Genomic DNA, 24,582 nt, shown 5'->3' on the forward strand with positions numbered 1-24,582 from the left:
ATACAACTATGCACTATGTTGCAATCTTATTCGGCATCATAGAGTTAGGTTATTGCGAGAACTAAAAAATTGTCGAGAACTGTGAGAACGATTTACACATAAGGGTAGTTTTGTGTTTTTGATATAAAATTTATATTAATCATAATAAATTAATAAAATCCCATAAATGTCTCTTGTAACCGTTCAAAACTATGACGCGTTATAGCCATTTATCAATAACGTTTGAATATTTTTAATCTTTAAGTCTAGAAGGTTCATTAACTATATATTTTAAAATTAAATATTTTATCATGGATGATTTATTTACAAAAAGGTTTACATATTTAATCAAGAACATTTGTGATTATGTGCACATGTGACTTCGGCTTTGAAGTGTACATGTATGCACATTCGATTGTACAGAGGTGTGATTTCATCATGTTCACATGTTATATTTTTAGTTTTTGTCTTAAAAAAAGTGTTATGTTTACATGTGTACATTAGATATGCGCATATATGTACCTCAAAAATATGACAAAATTGTCACATGTGAACGTGATAAAATCACACGTGTACACAAATGGTAATTACACATTTAGAATTACATAAAAAAACTACATTATAAAATCTTAATAATTCACATGTGAAAACTTTATATACCAAATTAGATGTGCATCTCTACACACCTCAAAAATATAGCAAAGTCGTCAAATGTGAACATGATCAATTAACACCTGCATGTACTATATCTTTGAGGTGTGCATAGGTGCATATATCATGATCACATGTGACAATTTTATTGTATTTATGAGGTGTACATGAGTGTACATGTAATTTGCATATGTAAACAAATTGTTTTTCAGTAGAATATCTTTAATATATATTTTTAAAAAATAAATAATATTCGTGTAATTCATTAGGATGTTTGAAGAGAATAATCATTAAAAGCATATATATGTTCTTTCGAATCATGAAACGTAAAAAAAAATACTAGCTTGCCAAAAGCACTAGATCCATAAATTTATGCTAACTCAACAAATGAATGGAGAAGCAGGTGTTGTTTTTCTGTTTTGTTATTATTGCGCCTTTCTTTTTCTCTCTTTGAATAGAGTTTGCAAAGTAGTTGGTGGTTGGCTTAAAAATATCCGATGAAAACGTAGGTCAATCCCTAAAAATTTGCAAACGTTAATATATTTAACCACATACCTAAAGTACCCTCTTTCTATTATAAAATGGTATATTAAATACTTTTAATTAATTAAATGTCAAAATTAATTCTAGCCATGGATTTATACATTTGATGGTCAAGATTAATTCTAGCCATGGATTTATACATTAATTCTAGCCATGGATTTATACATTAATTCTAGCCATGGATTTCATTTTTCTCTACCAAAGGTGTCCTTAATAGACGTCGAGTACTTGATATGCGGCGCTCTAATGGTGAGACGTAGGCACCAACGGGCCTAACCCACACTTAATTCTTACATGATCTCAAAAAAGTCGAGCTTTTGTCAATTCATCCCATCTCAATTTTGAGCTTTGTTTATTCGATTTCATTCCACTCAAACTCCAACTCAGATCATAAAATCAAAGCCAAAATATTTATCGAGTCAACTTAAAGCTCCTTTATATATAGTATATATATATTCTTGAAAAGTTCTCTGTGAGAAAATAGGAAGTTTTTTAAGTTCTATCATAGTACAACTTAAGCTAGATCACAATACAATTTTATGCATCACAATACGAATCCAAATTATAATGTAGTGTAGCTTAATTTGTTTCATTTTGATGTTGCTCAAGTTGTACTATGATATAGTTTGGTCATTTAATCGGCACACAACAAACTTTAGTTGCATCATAGTATAACCTAAGCTGCATCACTATGATATAACGCTTAAGTTCAGTTCTCTTTAAATTATATGAAAATTAATAATAAGGTGTGAATTAGCACGCGATGTATTGAGGTGGACCATTGATAACGCTCAAATTATACATATTTAATTCAACGTTTTTGTGTCATTTAATGTACAAACATGACCTATTTGAATGTAAATTAATTTATTTTAGTTACTTATTATTTGCACAAAGTATTTTTGTAGGTTGCAATGGATTTCAGTGTGAATATGCGTGAAAAGTGACAAATTTATGTTGTTGCATTGTTTTGCTCATAACTTCTTCATTCGATATCTGTTTTTGACGAATAAGTTGGCCACGTGAAGATTAAAAAAGATTTGCAACTTAAATGGGTTGTCTTTGCATCTTGACCTCACAATTATGGCCAAAATATAAGAGGTCTCAGTTGTTTTATTATTGACAAATAAGTGAAGGAGTTACAGCACATGTTTCCATCCATATCACAATTAACTTGGACTACAATTCTTGGTAGAATTCTTCATTAAGTTAGGTGAATCATGATGAAATTGATATAACATATGCATTGGGAGATTAAGTGATGAATTGAAAGTACGTATTGGGTTGTATATATATGCACTTATACGAGAGTAGCATGTAAGACATTAATGACATTCTTTGTTGAGTGAAAAATAGACAAATGTCCATTTTCCACTCAAGAGTTAGAGTTCACTTCTTTTGGAAATAAAAGGCAATTTGCAAAAATGATACAAGTATCGTTTTATCCGCTTACTAAGGCTAAACGGAATGGAGCAATAAGGGGTAGCAATCTACCGGTTGTTGCTACCGGGTCGCCGGCTACACCATCCCGGGGTAGCAACTCACAATTGTAGCAACCCCCACGGTTTGCTTGCAAAGTCTTCTTTTGATCTGACAAAGCCCTTTTTTGGATTGTAGTCCTTTTTTTTGGATTTTAGTTAGTTTAATTATTAATATTAACTAGATTATTGTCCCGCGTAATACGCGGGTAAATATATTTTTACTTATATATATCAAAAATACAATTTTCTTAAGTGACCTCTATATATATATATATATATGAAAGAGTTCCCTTAATTCACAATTGAAGAAGTGTAGACCCTTATATGAAGTTTAAAACAATTATATTAAATGATGATGTTATATAGCTTATTTAACATTTTAAGATTTAACTTTACTTTCACATATTTAAATTATTATTATTTCCTTATTTAATTTTGTTGACATTAATAATTAATTTTTTTAATGATATAATTATGGAAACTAATATTTTTATATTTTACATCATTTTTATTTTTAAAATTGCTTTTTAAATTTTTTACAATAAAGTTTTCTTTATTAATGTAATACATTATTCATAAAATATTTTTGGCTATAATGAATAAAATACTTTTACAATAAGGATTTTTGAATAAGATTTTTATCATATAAGGTTTTCATTAAATCAATGTTTTGAAAACTGGACCGGATACGGGGTTTATAGTAAGCTATCACAATTAAAAATAACTATATGAAAATTGCATTGATATTATGTATAATTTTAAGTTAGATTAACACAACATGCGATGTATAGATTGATAATCAAAATGCTCAGAGTGTACGAGCATGGTACCCTCACAATACGGCGGCGGTAGTTGGGAATGCGGTCTAGTGGTGTCGGTGATGGTACTATTGGTGGTTGTGGCAGTGTCAAGTTGTGTAAGTTGATGTAATTGTGATAGTGGAAAATTTAGAAGATTATGTGTTTTGTGGTGCCGGTTAACGCAATTAAAAGAATTATTGAAATTAATAAGTTCAAATGGAAGAAAAAATATATGTTATTTAAATGAGATGGGGTCTACAAACTTCTCTCAATTCTACATACAGTGTATTTTAATATTTACTCCATATTCAGCCACACATATTCAAGAAGAAAATAGAAGTAATGATACGAATCTGATGCAAGGCATAGTGACCTTCTACTCTAGTATTGTAGAAATGACTTATAATTATGTAATGACTCATGCTTCATGTATGTTATGTAATCTGAATGATGTTTCGTACTTTATGTACTCTGAATCTTTCTTCCTAATAAAAGAGAATCCCAAACTAAAATTTCTTTAAAAATTTTACACATTGCAGCATGTCCCTTTTTCTTTTTTCATCTTCCATCAAAATGATTCTTTTAATCTTCTTCCACCCTTATACCTAAATCCATGAAATCCAATATTACATGCCTAAAATCAATATTGAAATTAAAATACTTCTAATCTATTTCAGACATGTATACAAAATTTCTTTTCCATTCAGCTTTATGCTTGATCGATAATCCCCTATTGTATTACTTTTATTCCAATCAGGAAAAAAAAAGGCTGCTAAAACTTTGAAAACAAGTTGATCGGTCTATATTCCCTATATCCAGCAACCGATCCATAACCTTCATCGAAACTATGGGGAAATTATGATCCACCTGCCAAGACTACTAAACCCTTTAAGGTACCAATTTTAGGGTTTTATTATTTTTTTTTATTTTGAAGACAACATGGGTGCAAAGGTTGTTTGAAACATTTGATATTATCATTAATATATAATGGTTTCTTGCCCAAAATTGTAAGTATATTTGAAGAGCTTATTGTTTAATATACGATTAAACCAAAAATGTTGACTTGTGTATGTTCTTTAACTCCATAGTTATTACTTATTAACTTGCAAACCCATTACATTTTGGTGTTGATGAACTCAGGTTTTTGACCAATTAACTCTTTTTTTTTTTTAACTATTATTTATATTTTTGCAAACTAATCCTTATTATAATCTACAACAACAACAACTGTACCAAATTCCTAAGTAGGATATGGAGGGGGTGAGCTGAGCTGTAGACAGTCTTACTTCTACCCAAAATTAAAGAGAGTGTTCCTACCATGAAGTAAAAGTCGTCAAAGGGTAAAGTGTTTATATCTGTCTGTCGCGAATATGATAAGACGATATACATGTCCGCTGGATCTGCTGGGTACGGCTACCTTGAGAGTAGGGAAGAGTAGCAAATGTATGACCTAACAATACTTTAGCACAGTACATAAACTCTAGCAACTATTGAACGAATATAGCAGCATAAAATGTAGGAACATAATAAACAGAGTCTTCTGCAAGGAGCTCAAACAGGAGGAACGTAAACTGCCAGGGCACATAGGCATTGACTAAAAACTATGGGGTTTAACTATTTCTAAACAACCTACGGAGAAAAGTACCTTAGGCCGACTAGCTAAACTAATCCTAGTCTACTCACAAAACCACAAAGGTAACCTATACACCTAGTTCTCTAGAAAACTGTCTACCGAGTACACCCGACAACAATAAGAAAAAGGAAAAGTAGCACCAAGCGACTTAGATAACTAAAAGCACAGGTTCAACAAAACACATATAATAGCACCCATATTGAACGTAGTCATATTTAAAAGTGTTTCAGCATAAAGACTATGCCTACCTACATATAAGGAATTAACTAAGGAATCCTAGTACCCGATGGGTCCAAGGAATAAAAATAAAAATGGGTGGTACGCAACCTATGAAACAAACTAACTTAGCCGCCTAGCTAGACTAGTCCTAGTCCTCTCCCAAGCTCCCAAACCACTGAACTAGACCTGGTCCTCTAATAACTCTCATCGGTCATGTCTGATGTAACAACCCTCATTTCCCAACCAGGACAATTTACTTGGACTTATCTAGACATATAATTCTAGAGGATTATTGAGAGGATTTGCCTTCTAGACATTAAGACATAGTGATACTTTCTCTCTAGTTGAATGGAATACCCAAAAATAGCTAGTTATCTTAGAAATGCCAAAACATGAGACAATCTCAAAGTAAAAAAATAATGACAATCCTATAAGAATATAACCATAATCAATCAAATCAACTTCAAGAATATATAAAATAACAACGAGTTTATAAGTATTTAATCCAACAAACAAGTCTCTATGCATCCAAAATATAATCAACAACTCAAATATATAAGGTACATCAAGAAAATTTTATAAAGATTATATATACACGACATACATATATATGCATGTATAAGACATACAACTAATAAAAGTGTAACCATAATTTATAACTAGCTAGCTTACATTAATAAAACTCTTACAACTAATTCATTTATTCTTAAACTCTCATATTTTACATGAATTAACCAACAATGTATCAACTAATCCAAAACACACCCACATTTTGAACTTAGACACCATTTTGGACCAAATACACCTACACCACAACTCCACCACTTAAGCTAGCCAATGAGGATCATCATGCCACTTCACTCGACCAATAAACACTCTCCCAAACCATTTCCCTGCCCTCCTTCACATGATGAAGGCTTGGGAGAACCATCACTCTCTCATTTTACACTCAAACAACTCACACACACTCCTGAAGATGCTCTCAACTCTCTCTCTTTCTCTTTCTCTTTTGGGTTTCCTGCAGAAAAATGAGGCAAAAAAACCCCTAAAACTTAACAATAAATCATCAAACAAACAAGTGATCATTTCTATAATGTAAAGAGCAAAGCCATGAAGGGTTGGGGCATGGATGATGATGCAAAATGAGCCCCCAATAGCCTCAAAAACTCATGACCAGGAGGCTGTCTGAACAGCCCTCTTCCTTCTTGATTTCGAGCCACATGCAAGCCAAAATGGAACTCAAATTTAATCTAAACTATTGTAATAATAACCCTTCTTGTTGATTTATCATTGAGAATCATGCATGAAGCCGATTTGGTGGTCACAAGTCTCAAAAATCAACCTCATCACCACCATATTCGATCCATCTAAGGTTGTTCTCTCAAAACCGATTTCAATACATCTTTATCTATAAATTTTTCAATGATCCATTTTGTGCTTTTGAGTTTAATTATCAGTAAATATGTGTTTTACAAGTAAATAATGCATTTTATGTTGAGAAAATACAAGATCTTTACATGCATGTTGTTTTTAGGATGATCAAGAGATGTTTTGGCTAGAATCATGTTAATCAATTATGTTTTGTATAATTTCAGTTCAAAATGATGATGAATGATCTTGAAATTTGTTTTAAAGCTGAATAATTGATGTTAAGAGATACAAAATAAAGTGATAATATTGTTAGTGGTAATTTAGAGGCTAAAAGAAGCAACCAACACCATTGGTGAGTTGATATAATCAAGAACATTATGACAGAAATAATTTTCTATCTTAAATCAGGTGAACTGAACATGTGAGGGCAGATTTAAGAAAAACTTTCAAAATAAAAGTTGTAGATAAACGAGCTAAGTTTAACCTCCAACTGGAATTACTCAAAAATACTGAACCAAACTAAAGATATGATTTTTCTACTGAAACTGGTCAAAACTGCACATTTGTCTGAATAATTTATCAACTTTAACAATTTTTTCTCCTAACCCATAAGATTCCAGGAGGTCATACTTGGTGGAAAGCAAGTACAATGTGTCGTGAACTTAAAATAAAATCATGGAATTTTTATTAAGAGCATTACCCAAAGAACTTTTATAACACATTCGGGTATGCAAAACAGTGACTGTTTTGACCACTTTCACTTATAAAAATATTTAGGGGTAGTAAACATTCTTTATAAATTAAGCCAAAAGTTAAAAAATAAGTGGACACATATAGAATGTTTTATAAAAATCAGGAGGGTCCAAATAATTTGCCTTAACCCCAAATTTGTGGCCAACATTTCATAAATCTGGTGGATAAATACAGAAAATTTGAAAGAAAACTAATCATTTATGTAATGGGTTAAAAGATGCACTAAGGAGTTAATGGGCTAGCCCTGCCCAACTAGTGAACCCATAAGGAACACAAATCAGTAGGCCCATATGTCCCAATAACCCATATGAGCCATTAAGCACATAACATAAATAAAGTTAAGCCCAATAACTAAATTGAGCCCAAGTCACTTAAAAACCCATAACATTTAGGCCCAATTGATAATGGCCCATAACACTTAAACGAATTTCATAAACCAAGTAATCATAAGACAAATCGACAAAATATGCGAGTTAAAGATAAGTGTAATCAAAATAAAACAAAGATAAATAAGTAATATAGACATAAGTAATTACGTTAACCAAACTAAAAATTGATATCACAAGTGCTAATTCGAGCTAAAATCGGTTACACATCAAATGATGAATAAGGATAATATAACTTGATATGGCATTAGCATATGATAACCTAAGATGCCAAACGAAACTACAAATGAAGCCAAGTTACCAAAATTCTAACAACTTATAACTACGTGTATAATGAAAGTAACCTATTACGCCATCAATCTTTACAACCAAAATGATGCGACTATTAGCAATACACTTGGATCCCATAATCGATAACAACAAAATGAAAATGGCATTTCTAAGTAATGGCTTAAGATAGGAACTTATGTATATTAGTCCTCTCGTAGGGATAGGCTTAGCTTTGATATACGAATGAGGAGCATAAGGAATATGTGATCAAGGAAGCTATAGAAGGGAAGTACCCATTTTGGATATATGAATATAATACGTGTGATATCAAGGTGAGTCATAGTCCCTTTTCAAACTCTTTTATGTGTTTTACTTTCGGGGTGAAAAGCATTATAAATAAAATTGCTTTCTATATATGAAATGATCCTTTGAAAGAATGTTTATGATATGGGATATATGTATTGTATGTTCAATGTGATATATATTATATAATGAGCTTGAGTACTGTCAAACTGTTTCATTTCGGTACACTACTATTAACTCCGAAAGGGGAGGCCTGTAGTTAGAGGGTTGCGCAACTAGGAGTCGTCCACTCACCCACTAAAATAGGTAACGGTGGAATGTCGGTTGTCTTCGTGATGACCTTCACTTCCAGTCCGACCCGAGCGATCCTCTAATCTACTTTAAATATTAATGGTCGTCTCCATGGCACGACCCCAATTATGGTTAAAGCACTTGATTGACAGCTTGTGCTATGAAATGAAATATTATGTTGATTGGGACATGAAATGGTCTTAGTAGTGGCTCAAGCATTTACTCATCAAATTATTCCTTTGGCTAAATGTAAGTGATATTATTATGTTTGGATATTATGAGTTGAACATACGGTTTGGGTATTGGACCTTATATGGAATCTTGAAAGTTGTTGAAATTAGCGATATTGAAATCTTGATGACCGAATGGTTTTGAAGTGATATATGATTAATCGTTTGATATTTTTCTCTCAAGAAGATTTGATAAATGAGAACTTTATAATTACCATGGATTTTTAAAGTTTTAAATAACATTGTGGTATTTAGAAAACTTGATAATATGACATGAGAATATTTGTCGATTATATGGTTTGGGTAATTCGAAATGTAACAATAATATGTTTTCTAAGTGTTAAAATGGATATGTGCCAAGATTTACATAAAAACCTATGCACTCACCAACTACGTTTTCGTAGTTGACACTTTTTCTTCATGCTTTTCAGGAATAAGCATAAGCCTTGAGGATTTATATGCTTCATGATTATTTGCATTGCACTTTGGAGTCAAAGATTAAACCTTGTGATGAGCAATGGAATCCGCCTTGATCATTGTAGTACACTACTTCATATGCTTGTTATTTGTTTCGTGGACTTAATATCCAATTGCGGTAGACGTATTGTACTTGGGGATTAGTTCACATGCTTGTACATTTGTAAAATTCTTTTATCAAATAAAGCTATGGTGAATGTGATTTATAATCCTTTTGTTTTGAATACTCGACTTTCTGTACATCTCATTGTTCCGCCTTAGTTGGGGTGTTACATTTTCCAACAGGCAAAGCATTTTGGGGCAGCCAAGAGTAACCTCCCCCCTCGATTTTGGCCTCCCTCTACTGAGGCCAAAACCACTACGGAGGTTATAAAGAACCAAAGTCTAAGAACAAAATAAGTCTACAAAACCTATTCCCATATGCCTTACACTCCCGGTCAACCTCCTTCACCAGGAAACTCCATCGTAGCCTTCTGTATTCTGTCCTTCCACGTCCGTTGACCTATCACTTCTCGTGTCAGGTCAAAGCCTTATGTGGCATCGACTCACCTCTATTGGGCTTACTCCTCCTGGTTAAACCAACACTAACATCCTTAGGCAAGGCAATATGGGAAAAGGCTATCGATCAAAGTCTCACAAAAGTCATACCCTAACCTAATCCTCTACTCTAATCCTAGTTTTTTAGGCTGTCCTATCCGACGTCATGTCCTCCGAAAAGCTAAGCTCTATTAGGTCCTTCGCTAATCGGTCCTCCCCCTCATCTTAGGCCTTCCCCTTCTTCGTATGCCTTCGACATGATAGACTCCGCTCTCCTTAGTGGTGTTGTTCGATCCCTTCTCCTAACATTGCCAAACCATCTCAAACACCTTTCCCTTAGCTTGTTAATGATGGTCCCCACTTCAAGTTCGGCTCTAAAAACTCCCGTGGGGATCCTGTCTGGTAGGGTCTTCCCACAAGACCACCTTAGCATCCTCATCTCAGCTACCTCTACTCGAGAAGCTTGGACTTTCGTCATCGGCCAACATTCTGACCCGTATAACATAGTCGGTCTAATAGCCACTATGTAGAACTTTCCTTTCCGTTTTAGCGGGATCCACTTGTCGCACATGACTCTGGTAGCTGGTCTCCACCTCATCCATCCAGCTTGGAAGGTACATGTTAACTCCTAATTGCCACTAATGATGTAGTATCAGCTAAATTAATCTGGTGTTCGAATATGTATCTATGATATGTCGTCTTACGAAGTAATGTTGTTTTCACATGCTTTATAACTCTTTATAAAATATTTCTTGCGGTGTAGTATGGATTAAAAACTTCATCTTTATATGTTAAAGAAATTGTTTTGTATGATCCTTTTAACTCTATAAGGATTGTTCTTCAAAGTCTTTCTTTTAAAAAGTGATTCGCTACATTACATTTGGTCATGCTGTTTTATGCAATTTTTTGGTAAATTTGCTTACAAAATTTGATCTATCGTATCATTGGATTTGAATAAAACTCTTATAATGTTTATTTTGCGAGAACTTTAGCAAAAAGGGGCCTGATATAAGTTAAAGCTTCATGGATGCTGGAATGATACATCTATGGCAAATGAAAAAAGTTCAAGGTCGAGTATAGTTTTGTTGTTTTTTTCTTCTTTAAGTGGTGGTCATGCAGTGATGGAGTTGTCTAATTTAAGTTATGCTTTTACTATTCTATCTATTTTTTGCTTTCACAAGTCGATCGATTGCTACATATTTTAACTAGATTTCACAGTGATGACTAAAACCCTTCTAAAACATATGTTTGTTGGGAGCTGGAATACTCGTAGGTACAAGCTAGATAAGTAACTTCATCTTATAAAGTTAAAATTAGTGTTGGTTGCCTCTTTAAAATTGTTGCAACTTTGTTCCTTTTCAAGAAGTTACTTTAACATTTTGATTAAACATTACTATGGTATGATCACAAAAGTTCTCTACTTTGTTGTTATAGTAACAAGTAATGTTCTCAATGACTTGTGCCTCTATTATTTGTCAAGGTGCAAAATTCACGAGGGAGGGGTGAGTAACCTCTATTCTATGAAAGAGAAATTTAGTTTGGACTTGTGGAGTGTGAAATTGATGATCTTTATGTTTGATTTTTAGGTTTATAGTTGACTTTGTAATGTTTAATTTTTATAGGGGGAGCCTTGTCAAGAAGAAGTTTAAATGTGGTAAGTTCCAACCTTTACCATCTGCAAGCTATAGTACTTGTGAAGGTGCTGCAAAAATTTGACGTTAACTATTAGACCCATTTTTGTGGAATAAAAAAGTATATCATTTTGAGGTTCTAGTTGTGGTTAGGGTGACTTCTTAGATATTGGGTCAAGCCGTTGTTTTTTAGCTTTAGAAAGTTGTGCTACAAATATATTTCAAGTTGGTTGCTGCAAGGGTTCGCTACTTTATCAATACTGCTACTGTATTTGGATATTGTACCCATGGTTATTGATGGTGATCGACTGGTTAGTACTGGTCTTCTTTTCTTTAGCATGTAGTCTTGAGAAATTGGTTGGACTATGATCATGGTCATCCTTTTCATTTAAAGATGTCATTGTTGTATTATTGATGGCCTGAACAACATTGTGCATTACTTCGAGTGGTTATTATCTTGATAGTTTTGGTGTTCCTGTCTTATGTATTTTAAGATTGACAAAATAAGACCTCATGTAATGCTTTGTATTTATTAACTGTCTGGACTATAGGCTTTCAATTTGAATTTGAGACATAATGTGTTGTTATTTGCAAGTAGGATGCACCCACTAAACCTTTTTTGGTAGTGTATATATCCAATATATATCATGTAATTATTATTTCAGCACATGTTATTAACTAAACTTATATAGAAATCTCTGGGTTGGATCTGGGATGATTAGCTAGTAATTTATTATGTTTGATGTCAATTTAACTTTTCAGGGTTAATATACCTATTTTATGGTGATTTTGACTTTTCACAATCAATATACCAATCTCATGTGAATTTTGATTTAAATAAAGGCATTGTCATTTTACCAATTTATAGTCATGTTTATATATATAACCAAAACACATAAACAACCACATTTTCCATAAATTTCAATACCCGGCACATTTTTCATAAATTTCATTAACATAACTACAAGCAAAATTCAAACTTTCACTAATAACAACCAATACATGACACATTTGACATTTTAAATAAGTTTCAACCTAAAAACCAAGCTTGTTTAACCACTAATAAGTAAATACAATATAATAAAAACAACAATACATGACAAAAACAGAGTTCCTTTTAACTTTTTGTTTTCTTGATTCTTCATACTCCATTGAACATTCACACGTAACTTGATCATACCATTCAATAAATCTGGTGCATTGCGATCCCCTTTTAGGGCTCCTTTTTGGGTTTCGAGGTGTCCAAAAAGTGCGAACCACAACAAATGATCCACAACTACAGTTAACCATTTTATAATAAAGCCATAACTTGAAGATAGATTTGGGTTTTTTTTTTGAAGAGATAAGAGAGAAAGATAGAGGGAGGAGGTGATTAAGTAGAGAAAGAGAGAACTAACGTAGAAAGAGAGTGAAAATGGGGGTATAACTTCGTGGTTAGGGTATCAATGGAAAAAAAAAGTCAAAATCTAATGAAAATACTCATCATGTGTTTGGCACGTGATGGGTTTTTAAACGGACTAGGACCAAAAGTGTTGATGGGGTAAAGCTTTTTGAATTAAAATTGTAATTTATTAAACTTAGGGACGAAAGCGATAAATTGGTGTTGACTACAAGAAAGACATGACATATTAAGTAAATAAAACTCTAAAAAGGTGTTATTTTTCTCTTTTGGAAACTTAACCACCGATTTTGTTATGTTTAAGCATTAAATTTTTAGGCAAATTTATAGGTCTAGTAAATTAGATAAGTACATTTTATCGTTTCCCTTACGAGTAATGATACATATTATCAATAAGAGCTGATATTTGTACCACAACATCCAATGAATCTACCACAACTGTGCAACACATACTTGTACAATATGTTATGAAGATTGTACAGTGTGATATGTTTATCATTTTTTGTGGTACATTTATCATTTCCCATTATCAATAGGCAACGAATCCAAACAAAATCCCATACTTAAGTAATCATGAGTTTCAATTTAGACCTTGGTTAAGTACTCCTCACCAAAAATCCTTGCAAGAACACTTCCCGTTTCTGAAATGATGAAATCTTGAACGATCTCTCACGATTATATTCCTCTCATAAACAGATGAAACTAGCTTAATCGCGGAATGACAATCTTCACACATCCTGAGATTTTTCGTGACCCTAATAGGTGTTCCAGGTGATGTACTAATCAACCCAAATGCTATTGCAAGCTTTTCACTGTGTCGCCATAGTGTCGTTTCCATTTCATCCTCATCAATATCAAACAACACCTCAGATGTTCTAGGCACATAACCTTCTAGCTCTAGTTTACCAATCATCTCGTCTACCATTGCGTAAATCTCTCTTATTCTTGGGTGATCAGATTGCCCAATTTTAAACTCGTGTAAAACGCCATCTAAATCAATTGTACTTCTCCCAGTTGTAGTCTTTACCCCTTTTTCTTTCATTAACGCTCTTAACTGCTCAACATCTTCCCATCTACCAGCCTTTGCGTATATGTTTGATAGTAATGCATATCGACCCCCGTTTTTAGGCTCTAAATTGATTAGCATTTTACCAATTCTTTCACCCATATCAACGTTTCCATGAATTTTACAAGCACCTAAAAGTGCACCCCAGACCGCGGGAGTTGGTGTCATTGGCATTTTAGTTATTAGCATCTCGGCTTCAGCTAACCTCCCTACTCGGCCTAATAGGTCAACGATACATGCGTAATGGTGGACCGTTGGCTCAATCTCATGAACTTCTTGCATTTTGTTAAAATACTCAAAGCCCACATCAAGTAAGCCTCCATGAGCGCAAGCATTTAGTATTCCAACAAATGTGATTTCATCAGGCTTAACATTATGTTTTTCCATTTCAGTGAAAAGCTGGATTGCATCCTTTGCTCTACCATGCATTCCAAGAGCCCCAATCATCGCGTTCCATGAAGAAATTTGTTTCGTTTTCATTGTCTCAAAAACATCCCACGCCAAATCAAGCCGTCCAAGTTTTGCATACATATCTAACAAACTAGTCCCCAAAACCCCATCTAGTTCTATAGAATTCCGCCTAGCGTAACCATGTAACCATTTTCCTTGATCAAGAGACCCTACATTTGCACAAGCTAATGCCACACTAGAAAGAATAAATTTCTTTGGCTTAACTTTCTCCCTTAGCATTGCTCTAAAGATTTCCATTGCTTCTTCAAAACGCCCATTTTTATTATACCCATCAATCATAGAACTCCACGAAATCTCGTCTCTTGAATCCATTTCATCAAAGACTTCTCGAGCATCGTCCACCATCCCACATTTAGCCAACCCGGCAACCATTGTATTCCAAGAACCAACATTCTTTTCGATCCTTGATGATCCAAACAAAAAATTAGCAGACTCAATATCTCCACATTTCAAATACCCATCAATCAAAGCATTAAAACATACAACATCCGATGATTCGCCATAATCAAAAATCATTCTAGCTTCATTTAACCTTCCAAACGACGAATACATGTGAATCCCAGCACTTTTCACATACTCATCATTCATATGTCCATTTTTCACCACATGACCATGAATTTCAAAACCTATTTTAGCACAATTCACAACCATACAAGCTTTAAACAACATTGGATACGTAAACTTATTCGTGTCCGAACCATTAATAACCATTTCTAAATAAAACAAGAGGCCCAAGCAATGTCTGTCATTGTCGAAACACGCTTTCATAACCGAGTTCCAAACGAAAACATTCGGATTAGGGACTTCACTAAAGACTTGTATAGATGAATGAAAAGTGTTGAAATAAGGATTAGAGTAAGACTTAATTAAAGTACCAGAAATGTAGTGGTCTTGAAAGTGGCCCGTTTTGAGGATAAGAGCGTGGGTTTGTTTGAGAAGTTGAAGAGATGTGGTGCATTTTGTGGTTAATAGATTTAAAAGTGTTTTTTGTGAAATGGTTTGGATATGATGATGATAATGAAATGGTGGCTCGGTGATGGTGGTCATGATATTGGAGACAAGCTGGTCTTTATGTTTACCATTTCTCTGTGTGCTGTATTTTGGTTCATATACCGATTTACGTAGATAAGATGAGAAGGGCTTTTGCTGTCTACATGGCACCCTGTTCTTATTTTGTTTATGACTCAAGAGTAGATACCGTCTTTTTTCATTTTTTTTTTTTTTTCTTGTTATGAAGTACGAGTAACTCTCTATATAACTAAGAAAAGAATATAAAAAATCCTACGTGATGTTTTTATTTATATGACAACTAGGATTTTTGATTAGTTGTAATATTTTAAAATTTTTGGTATTATTTCATTATGTAAATATAACATAATATAAGTATAATTATAATAATAATAATATATGATTATATAAAGATGTAGATATTATAATAATATTTCTTTTTAATAATGTACGTAGATTTTGTAACAAATGCTATTATCTAGCATTTACATGATTTTTTTTTTTTTTCAAATTCTTTCTAGAATATTTTAAAGATATAGATATATCATAATTCAAAATTAATATGAACATTACAAAACTCTTGTACTCCAATTTATAATATTTTTTTCATTAATACCTTATGATAGGTTGATGACCTTGTGATCTGTTTTAAACACATTGTTTCTTTGTTTTTTCTAATTAATTTATGTAGCTTTTTAACTAATGTTTGGTATAATTTAACATTTATATGATATTTATTGTTCATATATGATATTTTAGAATATTATTGGATGTGTTTTGGATACATTGAGACTTTTGTATGATAATATAATAGGCATTTATTTATAAAATTTTATTATACTAATTGTTATACCATGCTAACACATGGATTTAATCTAGTTACATAATATGATACTAATACGACTAATAATGAAAATATTGACGAAAATGATAACTACGAAAGGGCTGTGGTGTTGTGTTGGTGACATGTAAATAGATTGGGGGTTGAAAATGCATCTAATCTAATCCAATAATCTAATCTCACAATCCAATACGAATACGATACTGGCAAATAACAAAACACGTCACACATTGAATTCCCAGTTGCTTATTCCGCCATTCACAAAGCCCCCCCACACACACTCAAATTCATTCATTCAGTCGCTAATCTGCATCATCATTTTCATTCCATTTCCACCAATTGAATTGAATGCGAATTCCTCGAGTAGCTATAAGCTGTTCAGGTTGAATGAATTTTTGATGACAATGATGATGATGACATCAACAACACCAACAACAAGGTTATCTACAATGAAGCTGATGATGTCATCATTCCCAACATCAACTGGCGCTTTGTCTCGCTGCTGCTACTGCTGCTGTCGATATGATTCGTATTCTCCTCAACTGCGCTTTCCTAATTTAAGGTTTCCTTCTTTTCTAATTCTAGGAATACAATACACTCATTTCGTTTTTATCTGTACAAATCATTCTACCACTTAAAATTGAACTGCTACAAGTCCTCGGCGGAATACGAATTTATGTTTTGTTGGTACACCAATTAACTTTAGGACTAACTAAACTGATACATAGTAAATTGAATAGGAATTAATGTTTTATGGGAACTTGCTGGAGAGTGGAATAGTTAAAAAGTTATTCTGTAGCCAAGTAAGCGATTTTAAGAAACGTCTTATTGGATGTTTCTTGTAATATGATTTCTACTTTGTTATCTTTTTGCAGGCTCAAAAATCTGTATACAAAATGCTCTATGACAGACACTGAAGTCTTCCATAATATTGTCACAGAAGAAGTTCATCATGATTCTTCAGCAGAGGCATCAAGTTGTACAGTTCCGATTGTTCATCTTAATTCAGAAATCCATGATACTGAATCAACCAACTTACTGGTGGAAGGCACATTTGTAGACATGATTTTGACAACATTACCGGTACATTAAAGAAAAACAAATTACCGTCATTCTATCTGTTTTTCTTATTGTTTAAAAGCTTCTTGTTTGTTTTTCTATGTAGATTCTTTCAGAAGAGGAGCAGGATGTTATTGCTGCAATGCCAGCTCATCCAGCTGGATTATACGGTAAGTGTGGTGCTGGCTTAAAATCCCAGCACCAGTATTCATGTCCAAGAGTTAAAGCTTTGTATGCATATGTACATGACCAAGTATATAATTTTATATGTATGTAGATATGAATGCATCCATGTATGTGTGATGCAGTTGCTTTTATACATATATCATCTCAGATGTTTGTAACGTAAAGATCATATATGATTGTCAGCATTATATGCTAGTTGCCTAGCTGGCAACTTGGTGGAACAGCTATGGAATTTTGCTTGGCCTGCTGCGATTGCATTGCTTCATCCAAGCCTTCTTCCAGTTGCAGTCATGGGTTTTTGCACCAAGGTTTTAACGACCCACATTCTATTTTTGGTTTAAGTGACTCTAGCATCTAACTTACGGTTTTTTTTTTTTTAATTTTCTTTTTTCTTTTTGTTCTTGGTTAGGTTGCTGTTATCGCTGGAGGCCCATTAGTTGGCAAACTTATGGATTTATTTCCCCGAGTACCTGCATATAATTTTTTGACTACTGTACAGGTCATTCCACAAATCAACGTATCTAGTAGTGGGGACAATTTTAACTCATTTATTTATTAATGGGTCGATTCATTATATTTTTTTCTTGTGCATAGAGCATGTAATTCAATAACGCATGTAAATTCATAATATTTTTTCTTGTGCATAGAGCATGTAAAATTAGCTAAAATTGAAATTTGTCGAACAGGTCGAAAATTATCTATGTGGATTTTTATTTCGTAAAGCATACAAATCATTTTATATATAACTTTAATCAATTATTGAACTATATTGATTTTATAAACATATCTGGTGAATGGGTTTTTAAATAGTTGTAACTAAACAGCTCTCCGGTCAACCCAACCTTACCTGCCCGAAAGTTATGTCCTTTCAACCGTTTACCCAACGCACCAACCTGCCACCTCTGGCATTTAATCTTGCTTGCCAATGACTTCCTTTGAAAGTTCTAATATCTTTTTTGCATCAGGCATGTGCTCAACTGTTGTCAGCCGGGATGATAATCCAAGCACATTTGGCTCATGCATCACTTGAAACCTCTGTGCTCAGGTGTCCTTGGTTTATAATATTAGTATTAGCAGGGGCAGTTGAGAGGCTATCTGGACTGGCTTTGGGGGTTGCAGTGGAACGTGATTGGGTTGTTCTGGTATTGCCTTTCTGCATATTCTTTAATTCTTTATTTATTCTTATTGGTTAATGTATATTAAAGATGATAAGTTCTAGTGATGCTGTAACTATATTAAATACTTGGATTCAGGTTATCGTTTGTAGTAACATGGATGGTAGAATATAGTATCTAATGTTTAAAGCATAATCACATTGTAAAGTGTTTTAATTATTGACGAATTTAATGAGTACACGTAGCGTACACTTTATGTTTATGCAACACTTCCTTTTATGTAAATATCCACCTATGTTTTTTTTTTTTTTCCATGAATAACTAATTTTGAAATATTTGGTAATCCTGGTTTGAACTGATTATTCCCAAGTAATCATTTGTTCCCTAAATCTAATCAGAATCCGAATCTGTTTATCCAAACATCCAATTGATTGTTCTGACAGAGAATTAGTACAAGATATAGATCCTAACACCTCCTTGTTAAATATTTAGACATCAACTTCCATTTTGGAGGGTTGTCTTCTCAAGTGAATCCAGGAATTATTGAGCCAATTTTCAATGTTTCGTTTCAGTTAGCAGGAACGAACCGACCGATTGCTCTTGCTCAAGCGAATGCTATTCTGAGTCGTATCGATCTCCTTTGTGAGGTGATTATGGTTCTATTATTTAATAGAACTCGTATTTTGCTCCTATAGGCTATACGTGAAGTTTTACTTTAAACCTTCTCATGCATAATGTACGTACAGTTTGCTAAAATTTGACATAAACGTCACATTATACCGTTGCAGATTGCTGGAGCATCACTATTTGGCATCCTTTTATCTAAATATGAAACAGTAACATGCTTGAAGCTTGCTGCCGCTTTAATGATGTGGGCATTGCCTGTTGTGGTAATAATTCATAATTTGGTTGCTTACATTGGCATCACTAACTTCTCTTGGACTAATTTTATTAATGTATTAGATTGGTCTCACATGGTTGACCAACAAGCTTTCCTCTGGTGTCCTTGACCGTGCTAAATGTCCGCAAACATCCTGCAGAACTTTCTCCGGAGAACTAATCCCTCAAGTTCATAATCTAGGTTAGTACGATACTAATAGCTATAATCAGAGGTTTCAATTTTGACACATTTACTTATTAACGAGTGGATTTGGGTTTGTTTTACTTTTATCTCAAATTGGTCAACCTAAAACTTTAAAAAATAGCTAGTGAACGGGTCCAATGGGTCTAAGTACTAAGTTGAAAGTCGTTTAAAACAAAATTTTGATGCGTTCAACTTTCTTAATGGTTTTATACAAGTTTTAGATTACTATTGTAGTAAATTGTGTTGGGAATAATAATAAGTCATTATCTTTTAAGACAATGACAAAGCAGCGTGGGTTGAATCAGTGATAAACACCCTGACCTTTGGAGATACAGGTCAGAGGTTCGATCCTCATCCCATGCAAAGGCTGGATGTCCTTTTCTACCAATTAGGTAAAACCTGGAAGTAGCCTCTCTACCTAGGTAAAGGTTAGGTCTGCCTACATCTTAACCTCTTCCATACACCGTCGCCTTAAAATCACAGGTCAACCATGCAGATTGTTTCAACCTGTATAAGAATTTTCCGACCCGGGCCTGTTTTATTGTTTTACCTGACCTGAGCTATTAAACATGCTCATCTTGCCACCTGCTTACAATCTTGTTTTTCATTGTGTTTCTCTCACTAATCCTGTTTTTTCGGTGATCAGTGGAGATCAGTATGGCTGCTATCAAACACGGATGGGATGAATATATTCAACAGCCAGTTCTTCCCGCTAGCCTAGCCTATGTACTTCTTTGCTTTAATGTTGTTCTGGCTCCAGGTGGTCTAATGACAGCATTCCTGACACAACATGGTATGGTTATATTCCACTCTTCATTTTTAATTTTTATGTGGAAAAATAAGATTTTAAGAGGGTGTCTGAATGGGCATCTGTATACCGATTAGTTACTTGTTTTTAATTGAAGAATTAGTTTTATAATTAGACATTCAGATAATCAGTTGATTATCATTTGATTAGTTAAATAGTTTTACGTTTATCTTGATAATCAATTTTCTTTTACCTACTGCTTTTCTAGATTTGAGTGTCAACGCCTTTAATAATAAGAAATTAATCAACAAGGAGCCATATATTCAATGCTCATTGCTCTGCTTTTTTTAAGTTTTTAAACATCTCTTTTTGTTGTTTTTAGGTTTAAGCCCGACTCTTATTGGGGGCTTTAGTTGCTTATGTGCTTTTATGGGTGTTGGAGCTACATTGATGTCTGCTCAAATGGTGAAGCAACTTGGCATATTAAAGGTAGGCTTCTTTTTACTTTCTATACAAGAGTAAGTACCCGCGCGTTGCGGCGGTGAGATGGTGGGGTGAGGTCATAAAGTGTGATAGCCAAATGCCTACCGTACGAGTTCCCCCTCGGATTTAAAATTTCGTCGAAAGTATATCGAATGACATCTCTAATGAAAGAGCATGAAATTTTAAGAACACCCATATAATTTTTATAATTTATCGATGTACGGTTTGTGAGATAAAAGATTTTGAATGTATTGAAGGAATAAATGATTTATGGAGGAGAGAGAAAAAAGATGATTGATTGAGATTTGAGGAGAGAAAAAGGGTGTTTGGTAATATATAATTGATAGAAGGGGCATTTTGAGGAAGTAAATATTGAAACTTAAAATGTTAGACAGGGGGAATCTACTTTATAATATAGTATAGATATACTTCTCATTACTGGTTTTCATACACTTATAAGACCTTTCTATAAGTAGAGGTGGCATACACTTCTTGTTTCCAATTTTTATGATTTTATTTAATCAATAAGTGCTCCATGCATCCTAATTCAAATGTCTTCTTAAAAAAACACAAAGCTTAAGAAAACTATAATGATTACTTTTTTAGCTGATCAAATGACTTTTTACCATAAAAATGTCAACTCTTTATGTGTACAATGATTAAAGGTATAACTTTTTTTGCAAAGCGATATATGGTATAATTGGTATCTATATGGTATTTTAATAATCTACTTTTAGCAGGGGACATTTAATCTTGGACAAACTGAATAAGAAATTTAAAGTGGGACGGAGGGAGTAGTATTAACTATGATTAATATTATTTTAGAACTATGAATTTATATACATTGAATATGTGAGTAGGCTTTGGATGTCTTCTGACCTGTTTAACTCATTCATACGTTCCCTTTATTTGTTGAAGCTTTTATCATAATCGTTTGACTCTTTGAAGAGAAATGAGTACCTTTACCTAGAACATTATTACTATAAAAAAGATGAAATAAATAATTAGAAGATGTAATGAATTTCTTGTTGTAGGCTGGAGCAGCTGGACTCATATTTCAAGCTTCACTTCTTACGGTGGCAGTTGCTGTGTATTGGAGTGGAGCTCTTTCAAAGCAAACGGCACTTCTATTCTTTCTTGGTTTTATAGTAAGTCTTCTTTTTTCTTGTACTCGTAAATGATTTCTTGGTTACTCGATGTATGGAAAGTATAGGTGCCGAAGGAATGGGTCTCATGGATTAGGTAATGCGTCAACCAGGCTGGAATGACCTGCCAACAAAGTTTTGACTTTTAGATGTTTATTAAATTAATAATCTAGTTTCTCTGAACAAAGTTATTTAGAACGTTTTGTGAGAATAAAGCATTCCGACTTTACTTTACTTAGTGATTTGATTGCTTGTTAGTTTTGTTTTTGATAATTAAACCATTAAAGATGACTTTTAAATATAAATTATATTAACAATCTAATTTTTCTGAACAAAGCTATTTAGAAAGTTTTGTGATAAACCTATAATCCCTATAAAACATTCTGACTTTACTTTACTTAGTGTTTTGATTGCTCATTAGTTTTTGTTTTTGATAAGCGGTGGAGCTTGAAGAATCGGGCCTGTTAGTTAAGCCTTGATGTTTTTTATACCAATTTTAATGCTGTCTATTAGTAAGGCGCTAGGGTCTATACAAAAACTAATGAGTGAGACTCGGTTTTCGTTTAGGTTGACTTTGTAACATAATTCTTTATTCAAGCTTCCATCCTTCTGATCGTACTCGTTTTCTTTTAGTTTAATTTCAAATTAAAAAAAGGGTATAGGAGGGCACCCTGTCCCCGGAACCACATTGGATCCCCATCATCCCACCCCGTAAGGTTTATGATGCTGGTAAAATACCTTTACATAAAAATGGTGACCGATGTTTATAGTTATAGGGGCCAAAATTTCTTTAATTATCCGGTGTTAACTAATTCTACTATAAAAATGGTGATAGACGTACTCCTATTTTCTAGACAGTTTTAATGCTTATGCTCAACAGTCATGAAAATGAGTCTGTTTCTTCTTTTTCAAGAGTGAAGCTTCATTGCCGAAGGGAGTTGCCCTAGCAGTTATCGAGGTGACCCACCAACCAAGAAGTTGTGGGTTCAAGTCACCCTTGGCACAAGTTTCTGATAATATTGTGAAAATCTTTGCCTTTCTAAAAGGAAGATGAAGCTTCATTTACACATTCTGTTTCGATTTTCATTTTCTCCAACAAAATTACATCAGCTATGTCATGAACAATTTCCCTAAAAATGCTTACAAAAGAAACTGACATGGTTTGTATTCAGGTGTTATCTAGATTGGGACACATGTCATACGAGGTAGTTGGAGCACAGATTCTACAAACAGGAATCCCACCTTCTAAAGCAAATCTGATTGGGGCAACAGAGGTTTCTATCGCGAGTTTAGCAGAATCAATAATCTTGGGCGTTGTTATAATCGCAAATGATGTTTCACATTTTGGATTTTTGGCTATGCTTTCCCTTCTGTCAGTGGTGGGAGCAGCATGGTTGTTCTGCCACTGGTTAAACAATCCAACAGATGTACAAAGAAGTCTTTTCTCTTTCTAACCTAAAATTCTTTTTTTCCATTGCAAGTATATTTCCATTGGGTATACTAATTGTAGTACACATTCATGTATTAGTATCAGTTGTGGGGTTTATAGAGTAAAAGTTTCTTAGTTGTATTACTGTATATTCTAGATTGGCAGCCAATTTGGTTGGACAAATGTGAAGTGCTCGATATTCATTTGTTGAGGCGATGAATCATTTTCTTATTAAATGATCAAAAGTGATTAAACTGTGGTATATGAAAAATCTGAATTGTTAATAATTAGTAGTAATCAGTAATGTTGACATTGGGTTTTCCCGAAAGGGACGGATTACGAATTATTGAATTGATATACCCATTCACTTGGATAAGAGCCCTTTGTGAATTGATGTATAGGGTATGTAGACATATACCTACGGCGGAAATGGTATTAGCGACAGCATAATGATGGCGGCGACGGGTGTCGGCGGTAAGTAACATAAGTTATTGATGTAAAAGGATAATGTATTGTTTTACGAATTCAGAGATAAATATTTTAAATAAATTTCATTAAGCGTGTATTAGGTATTCTATAGGCTCATAGATAATGTTACTTATATTATAAAGTGAATTTTTGATATTTTAAAGGTATAAAAGTTGATGGTACTAAAGATGTATGAATCTTAATCCAATCATTTCTTACAAATTGATAATTCAATATTTTTTCAAGAAAGTTAGATAAATAACTTAAGTGTTGCACTATTCATTAGGACAAAACCCTATGTGAATTTGATATATAGGTCGTTTTAACTGATTTCATATAAAAGAAGACAAGCTATTACTGGTTTAAAAGACTTGCAAGTTTATTATTATTAATAAAGGATAAGTACCTAACAATGCAATGAACTATGCATGAATGTTTATGTTGTGTAATAAAATATTTGGATGTTTATTGTATGTAATATACTTTTAAATCCAATTTATTTGATGTATATGATCAATTAAAACT

At 33.3% G+C, this 24,582-nt stretch overlaps 3 protein-coding genes across 3 annotated transcripts; 1 reads left to right on the forward strand and 2 right to left on the reverse strand.

Annotated features, from left to right (window-relative positions):
- Positions 1–10,144: 10,144 nt before the first annotated feature.
- Positions 10,145–10,495, reverse strand: LOC122587718. Its single transcript, XM_043759882.1, has one exon. The coding sequence runs from the start codon at positions 10,493–10,495 to the stop codon at positions 10,145–10,147; it is 351 nt and encodes a 116-aa protein (XP_043615817.1).
- Positions 10,496–12,491: 1,996 nt separating this feature from the next.
- Positions 12,492–15,610, reverse strand: LOC122588581 (pentatricopeptide repeat-containing protein At3g62890-like). The gene has a single exon (XM_043760720.1). It carries the CDS (start codon positions 15,536–15,538, stop codon positions 13,562–13,564), a length of 1,977 nt encoding a protein of 658 aa, XP_043616655.1. The 5' UTR covers positions 15,539–15,610; the 3' UTR covers positions 12,492–13,561.
- A 923-nt stretch (positions 15,611–16,533) lies between these two features.
- LOC122588785 (solute carrier family 40 member 3, chloroplastic) lies at positions 16,534–23,851 on the forward strand. The gene is made up of 13 exons (XM_043760983.1): positions 16,534–16,902; positions 17,216–17,423; positions 17,506–17,569; positions 17,769–17,893; positions 17,995–18,084; positions 18,551–18,727; positions 19,273–19,347; positions 19,489–19,590; positions 19,664–19,781; positions 20,431–20,577; positions 20,915–21,021; positions 22,050–22,163; positions 23,333–23,851. The coding sequence occupies exons 1-13, from the start codon at positions 16,739–16,741 to the stop codon at positions 23,612–23,614; spliced, it is 1,773 nt and encodes a 590-aa protein (XP_043616918.1). The 5' UTR covers positions 16,534–16,738; the 3' UTR covers positions 23,615–23,851.
- Positions 23,852–24,582: the final 731 nt, after the last annotated feature.

This window comes from Erigeron canadensis, chromosome 2 (genome assembly GCF_010389155.1).
Source record: "Erigeron canadensis isolate Cc75 chromosome 2, C_canadensis_v1, whole genome shotgun sequence".
NCBI classification, from domain to species: Eukaryota; Viridiplantae; Streptophyta; class Magnoliopsida; order Asterales; family Asteraceae; genus Erigeron; species Erigeron canadensis.

Excerpts from the sequence above, each read along its gene's own strand:
- LOC122587718 (XM_043759882.1), bottom strand. The coding sequence starts at position 10,495 with ATGTGCGACAAGTGGATCCCGCTAAAACGGAAAGGAAAGTTCTACATA.
- LOC122588581 (XM_043760720.1), bottom strand. The coding sequence starts at position 15,538 with ATGACCACCATCACCGAGCCACCATTTCATTATCATCATCATATCCAA.
- LOC122588785 (XM_043760983.1), top strand. The coding sequence starts at position 16,739 with ATGACAATGATGATGATGACATCAACAACACCAACAACAAGGTTATCT. Across the intron at positions 17,424-17,505 it reads TGATTTTGACAACATTACCG|ATTCTTTCAGAAGAGGAGCA; the intron begins GTACATTAAAGA and ends TTTTCTATGTAG. Across the intron at positions 20,578-20,914 it reads AGCATTCCTGACACAACATG|GTTTAAGCCCGACTCTTATT; the intron begins GTATGGTTATAT and ends TGTTGTTTTTAG.